The sequence below is a fragment of the Bombina bombina genome, chromosome 4 (assembly GCF_027579735.1).
Source record: "Bombina bombina isolate aBomBom1 chromosome 4, aBomBom1.pri, whole genome shotgun sequence".
Taxonomy (NCBI): domain Eukaryota; kingdom Metazoa; phylum Chordata; class Amphibia; order Anura; family Bombinatoridae; genus Bombina; species Bombina bombina.
Genome location: NC_069502.1, coordinates 724483075 through 724505574, shown reverse-complemented (window position 1 = coordinate 724505574; position 22500 = coordinate 724483075). Strand labels below are relative to the sequence as shown.

The 22500-nt window shown below is 33.4% G+C and overlaps 1 protein-coding gene across 6 annotated transcripts in view; it reads left to right on the top strand.

The window, feature by feature from the left end:
• Nucleotides 1-22500, top strand: part of QKI (QKI, KH domain containing RNA binding) — a 226529-nt gene that overhangs the window by 137687 nt on the left and 66342 nt on the right. For all 6 annotated transcript variants that reach the window (XR_008402061.1, XR_008402060.1, XM_053710925.1 and 3 more), the window contains exon 5: nt 7260-7403. Coding sequence is in view for 4 of the 6 variants with exons in the window: in XM_053710925.1 (XP_053566900.1) it covers nt 7260-7403 (144 nt within the window). In the remaining 2 variants the exon portion in view is untranslated. The remainder of the gene's footprint in view (nt 1-7259; nt 7404-22500) is intronic.

The window sequence follows — 22500 nt, the reverse complement described above, 5'->3', positions numbered from 1 at the left end:
GCGCATATCGGTACCAACAGTTTTATATATATATATATATATATATATATATATATATATATATATATATATATAATTTGTGATCTTAAATTATCAACATATGGCAAAAACAGCACAGAAACATTATATAATATAAATATAAGCTACGGTAAATAGTTAACTAAAAAACGCTTTTTTAATAATCAAAACATGGCGGCGTAAATATTTATAGAGATGTACTGTGATAAATAGGTAGTAAATAGGGAGTAAATGCTTTTTCCGACAGGCAAAATTTATCATTATTACGCCCCAGGTCGCCTGCGCAAAGTTAACCTTGTAAGGAACGGCACCTTCACCAGCGCTACTTTCCAACCTATGTCACTAGGCCAGTCCTGCAGCATTTTTTTTAAATGCATAAAGACTTTATTCAGCCTTATGTAAATGTATACCACTTTATATTTGTCTTTTTAGAATAGAGGTGGAAAGTTTTTAGGCCAAAGACCATATTTGGTTCTGCAAGGCATTTCATACAGTTCCCCAATGTGTTCTTTCATTTTTACTTCCACAAATGGAATATGGAAGATATGAACCCACAAAACACCCTGTACTCCCTCCCTCCGCCCTCTCTCTAAAGCACATAATATATACATATATAAGGGTTAAAAAAATAGCGTTCTTTAAGAATTTTTTAGGTATTTAAAACTGTTAATTGCCCATCCATGATCACATTTCTAATACTTGAGGTTACTCGTCCAAGTAACTGTTAGTAAATGTTTGAGCTAAACATTTCATCCTTATTTATTATCTGAAAATCTATTTGAATGTCTTCTATTCACATGCACTGGCAGAATAATACAAATACTTGTGAGTTTCACATTCCTTTTATATGATGCTGTGCAGTGTAACAGGATTGTTCATGCATTTTTTAAATTAACTATGTTGCTGCAGAAAAAAATACCAAAGTGTTGGACTAGATTTCTTTGTGTCTGTTTTATCACTCTCTATCTAATCTATCTTCTTCCTACCTGTATCCTTCTTTTGTGTTCATTATTTGCTACACAACTTCCTCTGTGAACTCTTGCCATTAGAAACACAGTAGGAGCAAAAGTCTTTGCTAATTTTCCTGGCTATAAATGCACAATTAAGCCAGTGTACCAGCAGGGGTTAGGACAATCAGTGTGTACCGACGCCGAGTGTTACAGAATTGCTGCTGTTGTTCAAACAGATAATTAGTGTATCATTTGAAACCTGTTTTCTGCACAGGGCAATGACTTATAATGTTTTCTACTAATTACGAAAAAAGAAAGAAAAATCAAAATGTGTGTGGTTTTATAGCTTAACTGCTTGCTTTTGATTTTGCAGTGAATGGATTTAAATTGATCACATCTGTAAAAGCTATTGAACATGTTGCTGATGTGGTTAATATTGTCTATTTACTTGGGATTAATAAAGCGCATTGGTAATTTTGAACCACACAAATGTAAAGCTTATTCTGAAAAGGTCCATCTATTTAGTATGTTTGTGGTGTGTAATATTTATAAATGCAGTCAAAAGTTAGGTACCTCTTAGATTTTATAGTTATATTAATCTCATCATTATGTAAAATACCAGTGTAACCTATTTTATAGCATACATAATGGTAAGGATCAAATTTGTCTAAATCTAACGTTTGTGTCCTATTATATATATGCATGTAAAACAGAGAAGAAAATCCCTATATGAGATGGCAAAACTGCCTCTCCTTATATGGATCAAGTATAGTGAACAAAGAAAGAGGGCGCCTCATTGTGTATTTCAGCCAAATCGGTATATGAACGTGCAAGATGTGATGGAGCTCACCAGATATTGTTGCACCATACTGTGACCAGTGCTCATGAGCGGGCTAACACTTTCAGTGCTTAGTACACTGGGATAGGATTCAACAGCTGCGGACTGGAAGAAACTGCCACGATACTCTATAGATGTTTCATCCGGGATGAGCCTTTTTATTACATACCTATCACATTTCATCTTTTGAAAAATAGGAATCGTACGATCAAACTTTGGGCTATCACGGATATAACAAACTTTATCTGTAGAGAACATTCAACTCGCAAGGTTACTTTTGTCAGTTACCTTTTTTTGTTTTACTTATTACCAAGCATTATGCATTTTTTGCTGTTTTATTTAATTTTTTTTCCACATTTCAATAGTGTGATATTTACATTGCATTTTTTGGTGCACCCCCAACTCAGAATACCCTTTGGGGTTTTCCTTTTTGTCACATGGATCAAGTATACCCTTATCTGGCACACAACCTAAAAGAAACAATTTGATTAATTCAGTAGAACTAGGATAATAAAATGCAACAAAAAGATACTTTAATGGAAACAAATCCTTAAGCCAACCATTAATAAAAACGCCTTCAAGGCTGATAGAAGTGAGGGTACCCAGTTGTCCAGGGAGCTCCTTATAATGATAAACCAATATAAACCAATGTGGGTATTAATAAGATCACTCAAATCTGAACCCAGAAGTAGACTGCAGGTTGTGTGCCAGATAAGGGTATACTTGATCCCTATAAGGAGAGGCAGTTTTGCCATTTCATATAGGGATTTTCTTCTCTGTTTTATTTCATACGATTAATCTGTACCTCTAAGCACTACACATTAGCTAACAATTTATTCCAGTAGGTGTGTTTTTACCGTGATTTAACCTATTTCTGGTGGCAGTTAACTTGTGTGTGTATATGTGTATATATATATATATATATATATATATATATATATATATATATATATATATATATATATATATATATATATATATATATATATATATGTATATATATATATATATATATGTGTGTGTGTATATATATATATATATATATATATATATATATATATATATATATATATATATATATATATATATATATATATATAAAATTCTAACAATATACACATGCATGTGTATCTAGGCGATCATTGTGGAATCCTCCTGACGTATGGATAAAGCAAATTGGTAACATAATACAATGCTCCTCCCTACTTCAACTACAGCAGCTCTGGATAAACAACTTTTCAATTTTACTTTCCTTGCTTTGTGATTTATAGTCCCTTGTGTTGGACACATTGCATTGGCAGTCAATTAGAGCGCTCTGCTCCCTTCTTAACGCACATTAATTAGGTTAATAATTCAGCAATATTCCCCTATGTGGAAGGAATTACCTGCAAGTGATAATCTTATTTGCCTCTGTCATTGAATCATTCTGGGAATTTACCTGGAATTGTCCTCTGTTGAGAGCTTCTTAAGCATGCACAAAGCTCTTTGTTTGAAACTTTGAATGTGAAAATTCTCAGTGAAGCATCTACTGATTATCTGCAGCTATTAATGTTTGAAATAATTCTGCGCTTTGAAACTTGAGAAGACATCAAAAGACACTATTTTTTTTTCTGTGTGCAGACCCACCAATGAACATCAAACAATATTTTTGTTGATGAATTTAAAAAGAGCCCCTTTTCATGCTTTTGCATTTTTTGTAAACAGCTGTGCGAGTTTTGTTTTAAAAATAAAGCTTTTAAAATAAAGCTTTATTTTCCTTATGTCGTGCAAATGTGTTGTTCTGCCCAAATTTAAATATGTATTTTCATTTAGCAAGCCATGCATTCTCTAAATGGTTGCCTTTTTTAAAACCAGATATATATGCAGTGCTACTTTAAGTGACAAATACCATCTTATTTGCGGTTTCATAACATTGTCACATTTTTGTATTGTAACTTCTTGTGAATTAAAGCAATAGTAAATGCTAGCGTATTTGAAACATTAGGATTTACCAGTGCTTTAAATAAAGCGGACTTTCAGTTGTGAAGTAAAAAAAAAAAAAATGATGCTGAAAGGGAGTTTCTGCCGAGCTGTGTGATGTTACCTCTTAGCCAATATCTGTGCTAGCCATTCGGCATTATGCAGTATGGTTAGCACGCTATTGGCTAAGAGGAGCACGCATCATTGAGAAAATAGCATTTTGCTGTGGGCAGCCGAGCCACTCAACTCGGCAGAAACTTGCAAGCAAATAAAGGTACTTTTAGCATGAAGTTTTTTTTATACTCCATAACTGAAAGTCCCCTTTATTTACAGCACTAGTAAGTCCTAGTGTTTCAAAAACGCTGGGATTTACCATAATTTTAAATAATGGTAATTGGATATATTCTTAAAGGGACACAGTATCTAAATGTTGAAGCACTTAGATTGTAGTCAGCTTTTTGCTATCAGATCAGCATCTCTATGTTAAAATGCTATCAGATCAGCATCTCTATGTTAAAATGGAAGATAACATGTCCTTTAGTAGCCACATCACGTTATAAAGGGAATTTAAGCAGCCAATCAAAATGCTAGTCCTTTGCATGTGCCAGATGCACAAAAGAGTAAAAAAAGAAAAATGTATAAAAAGATTATCACATTCTTTAAAAACTTGTATCCTTCTAATTGTATATAATCTATATTTTTGGCAATCTGGCTTCATATGGTAAAGGAAGCACAATTAGATGCAGATTCCCATAGCCCACAAACAGCAAGTCTTGGTTGTCATTTGACAACCGAGACTGCAAGGGCTGCAAACAGCTTTCATTTAACTTTCTTTTTCCACCAAAAAATATGTTGAATTGCGTAAATAATGCTCTTTTATATGCATCATGGACCATTTTTTAGTACAATACCCCTTTAACTTTACCTCTAATGCAAAAAAAATAACCATCCTTTAAGATGGGAAGGACACTGATTTTTATTTTGTCTTATGCCAGTAACTAGGATTGCCAGTTGCCCTCATCAAAAATATTGGGCACCCTGTAGGTGACGTAGCCCTAGTGGTAGGTAGGGTTACCCAATGAGAAAAAATAGCAGCCACTCATAAGAGTTTTACAAAAAAAAGTGGACATTTTAGTGTGCAATATTTTTACACTGATTTAACTGGATTGTCTGAATATTGGACACCAGGTAACCCTACTAGTATTGCACAAGGTTTAACTAATTTATACCGGTACAGCAAAGTTAAAAAAAGACACATTTGCGATAGGAATGGCATCTAGTAATGTGTCCTTGTTAAGCTGAACGGTTTATGACTTAATGTCTGGTCTTTAATTGTTGTGGTTGTCTTTGAGGAAAAAAAATGAGCTGTGTCCAATATTGGAGAAATATTCCAATAAATAATTTTGATTGTTTAAATAGAAAATATTGTGTGGGTAAGATGCAGCTAATGATACGGGGGGTTTTACTGCGACAAGCTGAGTAAGCAACCTTATGCAACAAATGTCTTTTGGCAGATCATTTTGTAGTAGATTAAATCGTGCTTCTATGTGCATTGTAATTCAGTGTTGCTGCTGCTGGTTTATTTTTATATTCATTTATTTATTTTTTCTTCCCTAACCCATTTTATTTGTGACATAGCTTTTTGCACGAATACCCCTGCAAAGCTGGAAATATTATAAATAAAACAAAATCATTATTTAAAAAAAAAAAAAAAAAAATCACATTAATAAAAGGGTTTCAATGTCCTTAACTCTCAGCAATAATAATAATAAAAAACTTCACTTTTTTAAACTTCACTAAATTTTTATATACAAGTCCCAGCAGAGCGTGCACTCACCTAATAGTCAACTACCAGGGTGCAGGCAAACAAAGTAATAAGTCCATAATCAGCATGCACTCACTGGATTTATAAAAAAGTGCTTTTATTGGCACACAACACGTGACGTTTTGGGGATCTCACCCTTCATCAGTCTAGTTTGTCAATAAAAGCACTTTTTTTTTATAAATCCAGTGAGTGCATGCTGATTATGAGTATGTATGTACGGGACAAAGTACTGTGTGGTAAGGAAAAGGTTAAAAAGCATACAAGAATGTTGAGTGTGTGGCCAAATGAGTGTTTGTTGTGCAAAAGAAAAAGAGATTGTGTGTAGCCATCAATCCCCAGGTACCTTCCTAGGGGTAATACTGCTTCTGAGCATACTTAGGTATGCTTTTCAAGAAAGGATAGAACAAAGTACATTTGATAACAGAGGTAAATTAAACATTTCTCTCTCTACTATATACACACATACTAGTAGCATTATACTTCTATATACACACACACATCCATAGAATAAAATTGGTATGTTTCTACAGGCTCACCAATTCCTAGTGGGAAAGTAATTCAACGATTCATACTTTTAGTAAGTTTGTACCCCTCCCTAAAGTCATAGCTGTGCTTTTAGTTTTTGTACTTTTATTTCACTCTTCAGGCTGATTGGGTGTGGGTGTGGGGGTTATTTGGGGGGTTTGCTGAAAAAACATGGTTATTAAAACATGTTTGTATGGAAAAATGAGTTTACATGTACAGCTATGGATCTAGATTCAATAACTCCACTTGTAAATTGAGATATAATTTGTAATAGGGGAACTCTGCTCAATTCTTTTGAAACTCCAGATGTTAGAGTTCAAAAATCTGAATTCTGTATCTGAATATAGATAACTTCAATGATGAGCTGTATTGAACTGCACAGATGTTCTATTCATTCAGATTTTTGCTTTGATAGAGTATGGTTGGAATTGGCAGAGAGAAGTGTGTATGTGTCATACAAATATTTACTGAACAATGAGCTGTGAATATGATGACTCTTTAGACAAGGTGCAAGCCTTAGATAGCTGTGCTAGATTTGCGGTGTAAGGTTTGATATTCTATTAAGGAACTGTGCTGACTTTGTCATCAACATTCCATCTACAATTCTTTCAAATAGATTATTGAACTTTATGAATAACTTTAATTGTTTATATTGCAGTGTTTTATGATGTGGTTGCCTATCTTTGGCAGAGGTGGCCCTGCAACACATTGTAGATCTATAGTACATAAATTCCTATAGCAGTTAAAGCGACATTGTATTCCACAACTTTATTATTTAATTTTTTTGTGTGTGTATAGGTTTGGGAAAAACTGCTTGTTTTTCCTTTTTTAATCCACATTTTCTTGTCATGTTTAGGGAAATGTTCCTGTTTACCAGTATTGCTACGGGAACTGTTCCTATTAGCCAGTTAGCGATGGATACCCAAGTATCAAGCACAAGAATGCGTTTTCTCGTTTTCATACACACATATTGAACTGCTCGTTTATATGCATGATAGAAAAAAATGGAGTACAGTTTTCCTTTTTTAAGCATTTACTTTTTGTGCTGACTACATTGTGTTTTGTACAGTCTGTTATGCAAAAAAAAAAAAAATTAACGTAATAAACTAATGCTTGTTATTTTCCCTTTAATTTTTGTTTTAAGGAGGAACAAAATCGAGGCAAACCAAACTGGGAGCACCTGAATGAAGACTTACATGTATTGATAACTGTGGAAGATGCTCAAAACCGAGCAGAAATGAAGTTAAAAAGAGCAGTTGAAGAAGTCAAAAAGTTGCTAGTTCCAGCAGTAAGTAAATTGTTTTAGGCTTACATACAAGGCTACATGTAATTAGATTACGCTGCAGAATCAATATTGCATAATGCTTAGAATTCCAGGCGTTGGACATAAGTCTGATCAGTTCCCGGTAAAGTTAACTTTATTTGCCCATCTTTTTAATTAATGTCTTCAGTTCTTTGCCTTAGTCACTGACCCTTTAATTAATGATATTTGATCAACGATTATAATCTTTTACTGTTTTCTGTGAGAAAAGCCTTAATTGAAATGCTGGGACACACATTTAATAAAACATGATTGTCTACAGTTCCTGTAATTGCAATCATAGATCCATTACTGTACAATAATATATTCAAGTCATACTTTTGTTACAAGCTTGTAAAATTAGGTCAATAGACCATATCAGATCAATATAAGATACACAAAATGGTGCTCACTCACAAAATGGTGCCTGCAGATGACTGACTTTAAAAAATGCTATTTTTTAATACAAAATGTATTTAGTGAGGTAGTTGATGGGCAATATTATATTGGATTTTGGAATATTTGCATTTAGAACCAAGTTTAAACAACATCTTATGTCATTTAGGCAATATTTAAATATTATACAGCTTGTATGTAGTTTTTATATATTAATACTTGCACACATAGTTCCTTCAGAAAGCTAGCACAGCACGGTAAATCAGAAAGGGAAAATTTGTTGTTTACAATAAATATAGACTAGCATTTGCATTTTAAACCACAAAAACCAAACCAAAGACACAGGCAGAGCAGATTGTCACTTACAAGCAGGGAAAAATAATCATTTTTGTTCATTTTATTTAAAAAAATGTATATATAAATAATAAAATATATAGATATATATAGCTAGATTTGTACCTTTTTTAGTACTTTATTAAACTACATAGCAGACTTGCAGATGGCACCTATTGTACTTTTATTTTTATCTTTGCTATATTTTGTAAGCATTTTATTGGTTTGTTTTAAAGTTATATAATTTGTATTTTATTGCACAGTGTGGAAGAAGGGAGGGGAGTCTCTCTTTTGACATGCTACAGATGTACTATGAGTGTTACTTGATATTTAAATTATTGGCCAGAAGAGTGTTAAAATATGTTTGCACAGCAGGTGTTTAGCAGATATCAGAAGCCTTTAAAATAGTAGTGCAGTTACTCAAGATTACTCTGCTATTCTGACAGCATGGTAGAACATGTGATTTTATTCTTGTGCAACTTAGAAAGATGCTGCGTAAATCTGCTCCTGCCCGGGGTGCACAAGTACTGTGCTACAAATGAAACAAGTCAAGCAAATCATGTAGCTTACAGCAAAAATAACAAAAAATGTCAATAATACCAAACTCTCTTTTTATTTAAAAAAAATAAATAAATTGCATACATGCCATCATATTCTCCACATACACACAGTCCCATGGATAATCCTGGAGATAGTGTATATTTTATCCCAGAGAACCCCATTGTGTTTATGTGCACTTGGCAACAGGGGGACAGATTTTTCAGCTTTCAGTTTCTTTCTTTAGTGAATTATTTGCCCATCTATAGATCTTCTTTATTTACCACTTCTTTGAAGGCAAAATAGAGTTGGCATTGTGTCCTTGTCACTTCTATAGATGTCATGGTTAGGTGAAGAACGTGTTCTTCTGGCACCCCCTCTGGTTGAGATGAGTCTGTTTATTAAACGTCTCTCTGTAAATAGCTGTGCTCTGTGTCTATCCGATACAAAGGTCATTCGCTGTGCATTGCCTACACCATAGAACAACTTTGAAGTCAGATCTTATTGATTGGCCATTCAGTTTCTGTCTGTGTGAAAATGTACATTCCAACAGCCTTTTGCAAACTAAAGACCCTTAAAACAGCCTTGTGAAGGATAGTACAGAATTTCCAAGGGCCCTAGAGCAAGCTGTTAAAGTAATGCAGTATTTTTGTAGCAGCATGTTCAGGTTCAGTGGATATATATCAGCTTAGAGGAGCTTCAGGTGATATTTTTCCTACAGTGTGGTGTAAAATGTCTCATGGGCCCTAGGCCTATCAACCAATTTTGTGTAATGTTTATGTAAGCAGTTCTGTCTTCCAAAACCGTACACTTGGCACTGTCATTAAAACTGGAATTCTTTGGAGATTTTTTTTTTTTTTTGCTTGACCAAATACCCTTGTATGTTTTTATTTTTTTTAAAAATAAATGGTGTGGTTGATTATTATTCCAGTGGAAGATGACATGATTCTGTGAATCAAAAAAAAAAAAAGTATTTTTGTCTGAATAGTTACTACAGAAAATGAATAAACACTGTTCTGCTGCTTGGGAAATGTACCCAGGGCTCAGTTTTTTTTATACCAGCACAAAACCCTCATTAAAGTAATTAAGCCTAATTTGAATATTAATCACCTAATAAGGGTTAACATTGCATATTAAAATGTAAATGCAGAGTGCCTTTGCTGCCTACAAAGACCTGCACTGCTGTTAGATGTGAAATATTTCAGGCTGCTGCTACCTGAAGATTTAATATCCTTTTATATTCTAGCTGCGCAGTGCACTTCAGTTTAGACTTGGATGACCTTACGACTTTGACATTCCTAATTATTTTGCTACTTATCTCAAGTGTCCAAATGTTTCTTCAGTTTTAATATACACAGACTTGAAAAACCTTTATGTAGTGATGTTTCTGTGGATGGGACTTTGCTGATCACTTGTAGTGCAGAAGCTGGTTTATTCAGCAGGATCTTAAAGGGACAGTATACAACAATTTTATTAACTGCATGTAATAGATACTACTATAAAGAGTTATATGCACAGATACTGATATAAAAATCCAGTATAAAACCTTTTTAAAAAAAAATTACTTAGAAGCTTCCAATTTAGCACTGTTGATGAGTTTAGTCTGGAAAGCCCACTGAATGGGGCCCGAGAGCAGACCCCCCCACCTCCCCGGCATAGAAATAGATCCATTATACAAACGGAAGCAACGGATTCTTCGTGTTATCTTGTAGTTTTTTGTATATACTTCTTAAAGGTATATTAAAGTGTAGTAATAAAATGCTATAGATTGTTATATCATTGGTTATCATGGTCATTGCAAATTAAGGAGTTAACCATTTAGGCTCCCGAGCTGTATGTATGTACTCATGCTTTAATTCGTTATTATTAAATTGTGTTATTACTGTTATGCCCCTTTATGTGTTATATATATATATATATATATATATATATATATATATATATATATATATATATATATATATATATATTCACATCTTTTATAGCAGAGTTCTTGAAATGGTTAGTTTTTTTTTTTCTCTTTGAAGAGGTGTGCCAAGTCGAAACAAATCAAATGAAATCCTCTGTGCTCCATACTTTATTGTGAAAGTGGATAGACGTTTCAAATGACACACATTTTCATTGAGACATATATTCAATCTCACAAGTTCTAATGCTATACTTTGTCCATAAGCCTAAGACAGTGACATCTGCTAAATTGTTTTTTCTTTTCAGCTTTTCTTTTTTTCAGAGTATGAGAAAGAAAGGCAATTTCTTTTTCTAGCCCAGCAATATAGACATGACACTGTGGTATTTCACCGATAGTAGAAATGTAAAATTAGAGCTCACACACCTACAGATTAATGTATCAACACTGCAAGATTGAGCTGCTTCTTTGCAAGGCTGAAAAAGTGTTGTTTGAAGGCTTTAGACTATGAAAATATTTTGGATAATAACGCAATATTTTCACAGTCTGCAAAAAAATAAATAAAAAAATTCCATTAACAATCTATGGCCAAGGTAAAGCAACTACTATATTTAAATCATAATTTTCATAAAATTCTGGTCTTTAAATAAATATCACTTATACTGGAAAGATAGTCCTTTTGCTTCACGTTAAGCTTTTGATATAGCTATATAAATATAATTAAATTTATATATATATATATATATATATATATATATATATATATATATATATATATATATATATATATATATATATATTATGCGCACACACAGTCGTATGCAAAAGATTAGGCACCCCTGACCATTTCCATGATTTTCATTTATAAATAATTGGGTGTTTGGATCAGCAATTTCATTTTGATCTATCAAATAACTGAAGGACACAGTAATATTTCAGTAGTGAAATGAGGTTTATTGGATTAACAGAAAATGAACAATCAAAACGAAATTAGACAGGTGCATAAATTTGGGCACCCCAACAGAAATAGTGCATCAATATTAAGTAGAGCCTCCTTTAGCAGAACTAACAGCCTCTAGACGCTTCCTATAGCCTGTAATGAGTTTCTGGATGAAGGTATTTTGGACCTTTCCTCCTTGCAAAACATCTCCAGATCAGTTAGGTTTGATGGTTGCCGAGTATGGACAGCCGCTTCAAATCACCCCACAGATTTTCAATGATATTCAGGTCTGGGCACTGGGATGGCCATTCCAGAACATTGTACTTGTTCCTCTGCATAAATGCCAGAGTAGATTTTGAGCAGTGTGTTTGGTTGTTGTCTTGTTGAAATATCCAGCCCCGGCGTAACTTCAACTTTGTGACTGATTCCTCAACATTATTCTCAAGTATCTGCTGATATTGATTGGAATCCATGCGACCCTCAACTTTAACAAGATTCCCAGTACCGGCACTGGCCACACAGCCCCACAGCATAATAGAACATCCACCAAATTTTACTGTGGGTAGCAAGTGTTTGTCTTGGAACTCTGTTCTTTTGCTGCCATGCATAACGCCCCTTGTTATGACCAAATAACTGAATCTTTGTTTAATCAGTCCACAACACCTTCTTCCAAAATTAAGCTGGCTTGTCTAAATGTGCGATGCATACCTCAAGCGACTCTGTTTGTGGCGTGTGTGCAGAAAAGGTCTCTTCTGCATCACTCTCCCATACAGCTTCTCCTTGTGCAAAGTGTGCTGAATTGTTGAACGATGCACAGTGACACCATCTGCAGCAAGATGATGTTGTAGTTCTTTGGAGGTGGTCTGTGGGCTGTTTTTGACCGTTCTCTCCATCCTTTGCCTCTCCAATATTTTACTTGGTCTGGCACTTCTGGCCTTAACAAGAATTGTGCCTGTGGTCTTCCATTTCCTCACTATGCTCCTCACAGTGGACACTGACAGCTTAAATCTCTGCAATAGCTTTTTGTAGCCTTCCCCTAAACCATAATGTTGAACAATCTTTGTTTTCAGGTAATTCGAGAATGTTTTGAGGCCCCATGTTGCCACTCTTCAGAGGAGAGTCAAAGAGAAAAACAACTTGCAACCTTTTCTCATGATTGGATGTCTATGAAGTTCAAGGCTTAAATGGCTCACCAAACCAATTGTGTGTTCCAATTAATGAGTAATAGGTAGTTACAGTTATTCAAATCAACAAAATGACAAGGGTGCCCAAATTTATGCGCCTGTCAATTTTCGTTTTGATGCATATTGCAAATTTTCTCTTAATCCAATAAACCTAATTTCACTACTGAAATATTACTGTATTCTTCCATTATTGGATAGATCAAAATAAAATTGCTGATCGAAACACCCAATTATTTATAAACGAAAATCATGGAAATTGTCAAGGGTGTATATATATATATATATATATATATATATATATATATATATATATATATATATATATATATATATATATATATATATATATATATATATATATATATATATATATATATATATATATGTGTATATATATATATATATATATATATATATATATATGTGTGTGTGTATATATATATATCTCAAAATTTCAGGTCGTAAGCTACTAGCCAGGCCAAAAGTTTACTCGCCACTTCTGATCTTACCCACATTACACCCATTACTCCACCCCTCTTTGCATACGTTTAGTCATTTTTAATATTTTTATTTCATATCTTAATAAATTAAATATTGCTACATACAATAGATTTACATAAATAAGTGCATAGCAGCAACAGCAACTTGGTGGTTCTTAGTAAGACAACAGCTGGATAGAAATAGGAAGTTGAAGTGAATGCTACCTTCTTTAATCTCTCTCTCTGTTCTTGTTTACCCTCTCAGAAGTAACAGTCTAAGCAATAATGGTGCTCCTACAGCCCTAGAGGAATGACATATCCATGCCCTTTCTAGGATATAATTTTTTTTAGACATATGTCAATGCTGCAATAGGAGTGTACATTTTGATTAAACTTTTACTCGCCACCATTAAATTTCCACTCGCCAATGGCTATTAAAGAGTGGAAATTTTGAGCCATATATATAATTTTTTTTTAATTTTTTTTTTGAGGGGATAAGGCAAATCATAGGATGAAAAACCATTAAATATTCAGATTTTAATTAAAATTTAAAATTGAAGTGGTTAGCTGCCCAAAAGTGTGTTTTGAATATTTTTTTAACTGTAAGTAGCAGCAGGTTTTTGTTTGCATTTTTAAATTGATAGTGGGAATTTTTACCATCGCTTCTTTTAAGTGTGAACTTCTTTTTCATTGCTCACCTCGTGATCTGCACTCTGCTTTTGCTTATCTTGATCCGCCTGTCCCTTCCTCATCTCATGTTGAAGAGTGATTAGCAGTTGAATGCTTTTCTGCTTGCTGTTTACTCTAAGCTAAAGCATATGATTTTCTGTCTAGAAGAGACGCTTACTAAAGCAACAGCTAAAACGTTTGGGCATATTGAGTGCCTGCCAGCAAAATATATATATGTGGGAGGTTAAGCATGAATTTATACTCGAGCATAAAAGGGACAGTATACATAAATTTCCATATCGCTGCATGTATTCGACCCTACTATAAAGAAGAATATGCACAGATGTTGATATAAAACCCCAGTATAAAACATTTTAAAAACTTACTTAGTAGCTCCCACTTTAGCACTGTTGAAGAGGTTTGGCTGGGACACCCATTGAAAGGGGCTAGGGAAACCAGAAGAGCAGACACTCCCCTCCTTTCCTGCATATGAAAAGACAGATAACATATAAACAGGATACAGCAGGAGTCTGTAAATGTGTGTATACATCTGACACTGTGGGGCTTGGTTAGGAGTCTGAAAATCAAGCACAATGTTATTAAAAGATAAGCAAAACTATATATTGTTACAAAAACACTCCCAGATGGATCCGCTTTATTCTTTGAATGTAGGTTAGCGATGTAGCCTGGCTATAACAGCTCATATAATTAAAGGCACAGTGTTTATTTGTTTAAAATGTATTAATTTATGTTATGCATGGAAATATGAAATCTTACAAGCTACTAGTAGTTCTATGAAGACGGGGAAGTTTTGCCTATGATCTGAATTGCACTGGAGTAAGTCTTAACGGATGCGTGCAAACTTTTCACACCGTTTCTAGTTCCAAACAGGTTATTCCTGTGTAAGTGCACTTATAGACAAGAGTATGGAAAGCAGCCAATTTAGCTTATAATTTTGTGTTGTGGTTTTTTGAAAAAACTAAAAAAAAAACAACTGCACATGACAAAGTAGAAGATAATCATTACCCTAACACAGCGTGCGGTAGGCCGAGGTGCATCTGCAACACAGCGTGATACAACTCTCGAATTCCAGGATGGCCTAAGTTTGACCTTGAATTGTCTTTGCAGCAATCTGAAATCCAGTGTTATATTGTCAGGCTCTACCACTTACAGCTAAATGCTAAAAAGTAATGGCCGTCTTCTATCCCTCCGATACGTTGATAAACTTAGAAATGCCTAAACATGACGGGACAAAACCTATGCACTGCACCGTCTGTGTGTACATTTACTCTTAATAAATGATGGTGATTAATAGACACCTCTAAGGGTATCTGTACGAGCAGCTGCCATGCTTACGTTTTCACTGGTTAAAATAATTTCACTGCTCTTTATTAAAACTTCATTATGCTTTAAATAGGATTTTGCTAGGAGACATTGAGGAATAACTCCACTCAGTCACTCTGTGAAGCTGACAGCCAATTTGCCGATAGGTGTTTGCGTTCATGTTCATCAGGCCAGTTAAGAGATAAAAATCACTTTCTAATGCACTCAGTTGCCTGCTCTGCAGAAGGTGGATGGTTATGTGATATTTTCATAGCTGATGCCACGGGACAACGGCTATTCAGTTGTCTGACCTCCGTTCTAGAATGAATGTCTTCTCTGTTTTCACTATGACTGGGGGAAATAAAAAAAAAAAAAAAACTTGTTCACCAATAAATATATTTGACCTTGAACGAACAAGCAAAGCAGCACAAGGAAAGCCTGCATCTGTGGGTTCTTATGCGTCAAAAAGGTCTCACTGTACATATTAGTCCAGGTATCTTATCAAGGATTTCTTCAAAACACCTTTTCATTCTGAACTTCCTAAAGTGTCACAGCAATATGTGATTATTTTATTTGTAAACTTAAAGGGACATGAAACCCACATTTTTTCTTTCATGATTTAGAAAGAGAATGCAATTCAAAACATATTTCTAAATTACTTCTATTATCTAATTTGTTTTATTCTCTTGATATTCTTTGCTGAAAAGCATATCTAGATATGCTCAGTAGCTGCTGATTAGTTGCTGCACATAGAAACCTTGTGTGATTCGCTCACCATGTGCATTGCTTTTTCTTCAACTAAGGATATCTAAAAAATTAAGCAAAATAAATAATAGAAGTAAATTGTAATGTTGTTTAAATGTGTATTCTCTATCTGAATCATGAAAGAAAGATTTTGGGTTTAGTGGCCCTTTAATACAACCTAATTTTCTAAAGAGTTCAGCCATAGTTTTCTCCTACAGACAGACACGTAGATTGTAATGGAAATTATTATTATTTGTTGGGGGGGGGGGTTAAATAGTTATCTTTGAATTAAATATTATTAAATCAGGCCAATAAAGGTAGTATTTGTATATCATATTTTGTAGATCCCAGTTGTTTATAAAAAAATATATATATTATGAACAAGTAGACCATAATTAGTGTTAACATTTTACCATACAAAATAATATTATTGCATACTGCTATATGAACAAACTTAAGATATTAAAATAATAAATAAAAAATAATGAATGCATAAGCCATGAGTCAACATGCCAAGCTTTGTCACACAAAACATTTCATAGCATATTGACAAAGTTCAAAGGACAAAAAAAATCAGAAAATAAAAATAAAATATATACATTTTTTTTTTAAGTTAAAAGAAATTGTGAGTAGGAAATGCTTTTCTGTGAGCAACTGATATTCAGATGTCCTTAAAATACCATGCTACTATTTTCTAAACGTGAAGTGACATGAAGTACAAAATCCATTCATGGTACTATAATAAAGATAAATCTAAAAGATGGCTGAACATGGTATGTATATATCAGAATATTTATTAATAATGCAGACTATATTTGAGTTAATACATTGCCCAATCTGATCAAATCAACACACCATAGTGCTAATTATTTCAATGAAAATGCATTGACGCTTGAAAAAAAAAGAGTGTGGAATTGGATTGAAAATACCACAAGCACACTAAGTAAGTTTGTGCGTGCATCTATAAAATGTGATTAACATCAAGTCTGAATCAGACGGAGCTTGCTTGATGAGTTTAAATATGGAAGTAAAATCACCAGCTCTGTTTGAAAAACCCTTCTGCTTGGTGTGCATTTCAGCTGTGTACCGGTAACATTATGGCTGCTGACATAGTGAATTTGCCTTGCAGGTCAGCAATGTGTGAGTCAACCCTGTCTATCACACACTGCTGCAGAGACCCAGGAAACTAACAGAAACTAACCATGAAAATGAGATTTATAGATAGAATTGATTTTTGACACTACATTTATTGCTGGCGCTCGGGCTTATTTAGAACATTATTCAATTTAACACTGATTAATTCAGTAAGCTGCTCATATGTTTCATATGTTCCTTGTACGCAAGCGTATTTTTGTTGTTTTTTTTGTTTTTCTCCAAGAACCATTTTAGTATATGCATTTTCTTTATTTTAAAAGAGCATTCTGATCTTTACGAATCTAAACTAGAAAGAAATAAAGGTTAACTTAAAAAAAAATAAAAAATATGACATACCTGTATAATATCTGCTTCTTTGTTTTGTTTGAGACACCCAAAGGTGCACTTCTGTGCATTACACCTGGATCAGCACTGAATTGTCTGTAAGTGCTTTTAAATGGACATAAAACAAGTTGGAATAGAGACAAATATAATATGTACTTTAATTACTATACCTGCAAATTTATACTGCAGTGCCTCACCATTAACCCTTTCTTTTGAGTTTCCGAATTGTACAGCTCTAACTCCCCCAACTCAATTCCTTTTATGGCTAATGTATCACCACTGCATGAGGTGAGATAGAAAAAAAGTGCAAATTAATTTTGTGGAAGCATGTACTGTAAATTGGATCGCTCAATTATGCCTTCTTTTAAGGGTGTATTGACTCCTCCATATTGATTAGCAGCTTTAAATGTTATCCAAAAAAAACGTTTATAAGACATAACACTTTTATGATTACTAAATAAATACTGAAGCAGGGGCATATTTTGGTCTAGGGCAACAGATTGGAGGGGGGCAGCAGCACATTTTTGTGTATATATTTTTAAGAAGCTTAGTTATTTTAGAAGTATTATACAGGTATATAATAACTATATTTTGCTCAAAGAGCTTACATTCTAGAAGGCATAGTAAGAGAGTGCCCATCGAGATTACAGTTGAGAGGTAACTCTGAAAACTCAATATATTTAGCTAGCTGTTACCTTTAGTTGTGTCAGCACTCAGTATTGTGTTAAGGGAAGAATTGTTTAAATAAATCTTTTTATTTATTTATATATGTGTATATATATATATATATATATATATATATATATATATATATATATATATATTATATATGTATGTATATATGTGTGTGTGTGTGTGTGTGTATATATATATATATATATATATATATATATGTGTATATATATATATATATATATATGTGTATATATATATATATATGTGTGTGTGTATATATATATATATATATATATATATATATATATATATATATATATATATATATATATATATATATATAAATAAAGAACATTTACTCTGGAAATGCCATGAGAAAAAAAATTGCGTTACTCCCTGAGTAAAAAATATTATGACCAAAAAAGGCCTATAAACTTGAGGTGTGGGGGGAGCAGAATTTGAGTGCCGCAGCACAAAACCTAAATACGCCACTGCTTTGAAGTATTGTCTTATTCAGCATCTCGAGTGTACTAACCGCTTACATTATACTGACAAATGTGTTGCATGTTTTGTGTTCTACTTGCATATGCATTAGCTGTTCGTGTTGAATTTACCATATTCTAACGCAACACGAAGAAGGCAAATTAGCTACAGTATTTATTTTTTCCCCAAGTCCACCTGTTTGTCAGTTGTGAGTTTAGAACAAACAATCGAATGTGTAAACATAGCACAGGTCATTGCAAGCATGCTAGGAAGGGATGCTTCTGCCTCAGTGCTTTCGGAAGTCGCATGAGATTTGGTATGGCATTTTGTGTCAGCATGTACAGCTGAAATGTATTGCAAAATCGCAGCTTGTGACATGTTTCAAAACTAAAAGGTTGTTCAATTTGGCCCCTTCACTGCTGGAAGGGCAGCAGATTGGTAAATTACAACCCAAACTTCCTTGCAGCAGCACATAAACTGACGGAAATAGATGAACAGTGATTGAGTTATAAGCAGAAAATGACAGTGATTCATAAGGCTGTGTGTTTGTGGGTATTTCTGTGCCTGGATTATCAAGTGCTATTCAATACAGATCTCTGATAATCCCTTTGTTTGTCAAGAATTCTGCTTTGCATCCATTTTAATTCTACAGTCATATATGCATCTAATTTTGTGCTAGATTCTAAAGCTTACTCGTGGCAAGCAAATGCTAAGCAGTTAAATGGTTAAAATGTATAATTTTATCTCTGACTTCAATAAAACATATTTAGAGATTTTTTTAATTTTATTTTTTTATTCTGCTCTAGTCTGACAAGATTGTTACGACATCATAAGAAGTTGCTGATTGGTTATGCTCACATATCATACATCAGCATTGGCTCCTAACAATGAAATACCTAAAACATAATTTTTCTTATAGGAAAATGTTTTTTATTCTCCTACTCTGTGTCCTCTTTATCTTTTTTTGCCACAGAGGTGTGAATCAGGTTTTACATGAGTTCCTTATAAGAATCAAGTCCAGTAGAATAGAGATGAAATTTGGCTTGAGTTGCTTACTCTTATAATTGGGTGGTTTGGACAGCATCCTCGTGGTGTCACTGGTGCTGCTAATCTGTCCTTTGCAGCTGTCTTTTTAGTGATGAGCGCATGCACACTATTGTGTGCCGCCCCCCCACCCCAAAAAAATAAATAAATAAGTGACAGAATAATAAGAAATCCTCAATTTACAGTGCAAAGTGACTTGAAAAGGGGACAGAATACATAACAAAAGTATGCTGCAAAGTTGTTTTACTACGTATAACTAAACATTTTGTATAAAAATCTCAAGGTATTTACTCTCCCTTTAAGATATTAACTGTAAAGGCTTTTGGTTATTCTAGTGTAGTATTACCTTGGCCTCTAATAATCTTTTAGGTATTATTTTATTACCCACAAATCCTAGCTAGTGAGAAATTTCACTTTTTTTCCTTGTATTTCAAATGGAATCGGGGTGGAAAAAATAGTTGTCCACATTTCATGTTTAAAGATAGACAAAAGCCAGATTTTGTTACTAGCCTAGGATTAATGGAGTATTGTAAATGTGTGTGTGTGTATATATATATATATATATATATATATATATATATAGTGTGGTGTATTCAGTACATATAGAATGAAAGGGAAATTTACAGCTTTGCCATTGTGTGCCACTTATACAAAATATTGTAAATTTAGTAATATACCTTTTTTTTTAATTTTAAAAGACCAGTTTTACACTGCAATTCATTGTTGCCTTTGAAAAGGACATGGAATCAAGAAACTATGCAAATAAGTAAAAACCTTGAAGGTGCAGGATTTGTAAAAAATAAGGAACATTGAATCCTTTCTTAGAAAATTGTAATCTCAGCGCACAAGTTTGTTTAATAATTTTTGGCAGGGTCTTGCAAAGGCCATGGCAGTCACCGTAATCCAGTCAATTATGTGTTTGAGACTATAGAATGTGTCTGATTTTCTGTCTCGGGAAAACCTTTAATATAATCCATCTTAAACCCTAATATGAGAATTACATTTTTTTTCCCCATACAACTTTACTGAGCATCTGTATCCTCATTCTAATTTAAAGGGACATGAGACCCTATTTTTTTTTTCTTTCATGATTTAGAAAGAGCATGCCATTTTAAACAACTTTCTCATTTACTTCTATTATCTATTTTGTTTCATTATCTTGATATCCTTTGCTGAAATGCATATCCAGATAGGCATAGTAGCTGCTGATTGGATGCTGCACATAGATGCCTCGTGTGATTGGCTCACTCGTGTGCATTGCTATTTCTTCAGCAAAGAATATCTGAAGAATGAAGCAAATTAGAAAATAGAACTAAATTGGAAATGTGTTTAAAATTGTATTCTTTATCTGAATCATGAAAGAAAAAAATTGGGTTTAGTGTCCCTTTAAATAGCATTGGACACAGAGGGATTTCATGCATATATACCGTATCCTCATACTGATATCTTTAGGGAGACAGGAACTTTAAAACTACTTAGCTTTCCTTCACAGTCTGCAATTAAATGTACCTATAGTTTATTTAGGATACCTTTCTGTTCTCTTTCTTGTCTGACTTTAAAAAAAAAAAAAAAAAAAAAAACCAGGGCATAGCACTAAATATGATATATGCAAAGCTAAAGTTATCATGGGCATAGCATAAATGTATTTATTATATTAGCTGTTTAAACCTATTCTTTAAAGTAATGGGTGCTGTCATGTTAAAATCTAGTTTTCTCTTATTTTATTACTTCTGATGAGGACAATTAGGTGCAGAAATAACAGAGCCAATAAACTTTACAAACTGTTTGTATGAAATATAACAACATTAAAGGGACGGTGTACTGTAAAATTGGTTTTCCCTTAATGTGTTTCCAATTACTTGGTATAATATTAGTGTATAAAATGTATGAGGAATTACTCCTTTACTTTTATTTGTGTATTTATTTCTTCGACACCACAACCTATTAAATTGGACTGAGCTTGCATGGAAATCAGATCTACTTATTTTATCATTTTCTATACACACACATGCTTCTTTATCTTTATCTCTTGCTGTATACCAAAGCTAAAGGATTGGAGAACAGTTGAAAATTAACATTCCATTACTTATCTTTCCTACCTCACACTGGTAGTGTAATTTCTTCTGCTGGTCATATTTATATAGCTTTTTAACAGCGGATATAGAAGTATTGACATTTTCAATCAGTATAGGTGGGGATATAGGTGGGATATATATATAGGTGGGGATAGTCTTTTTTTTATAAAAAAAAAAAAGGAATTTCGTTTTAGGTCCAAAAATAATGTAAAGTGTATAGCCTAGTGACCTAATCACAGCCACTAAGAAAACAAATGTCCTCTTTTTTTTTTATTGTTTCACAAAGGCTGACGTGAAATAAAAAGTTTAGAGTCAGTGAAAGTCAGTGTTGCTGAGGGAACAATTGCAGGGACCTCTTCAACAAGATTAGTTATATATATATAAAAAAAAATCTTTATATTTAATCAAATAATTACCAAACAATTTTAATGTATAAATGTTAACGTGTTTAAAACTTTTTTTTTTATTATAAAGTGCAAGACTAAAGTATGAAGCAAATATTTGATTTGTTGAGCCTAGTTGTAGATGTTTCCTTTTTAATCTTTTATTTTATGAAGAGAAATCTCTGCTCTCACAGTCCTTTAATTTTATCGCAATTGCCCAATGCATCTGCTTATGTTTTTATTTTATAGTTGACCGTAAAGTCTGGGTCATTTTGACTGTTACTTGCAGAGCAACAGTTTATCACATCTATTACTGTAGCACAACTGCAGCTGGTAAACTTACATAGCTGCTCCTCCTGATTTGTAAAGCAAGGCAATATGGTCCTCTTTTTAATTAAACTTCTGTCTGTTCAGCAGGTGCTACCAAATTCCACA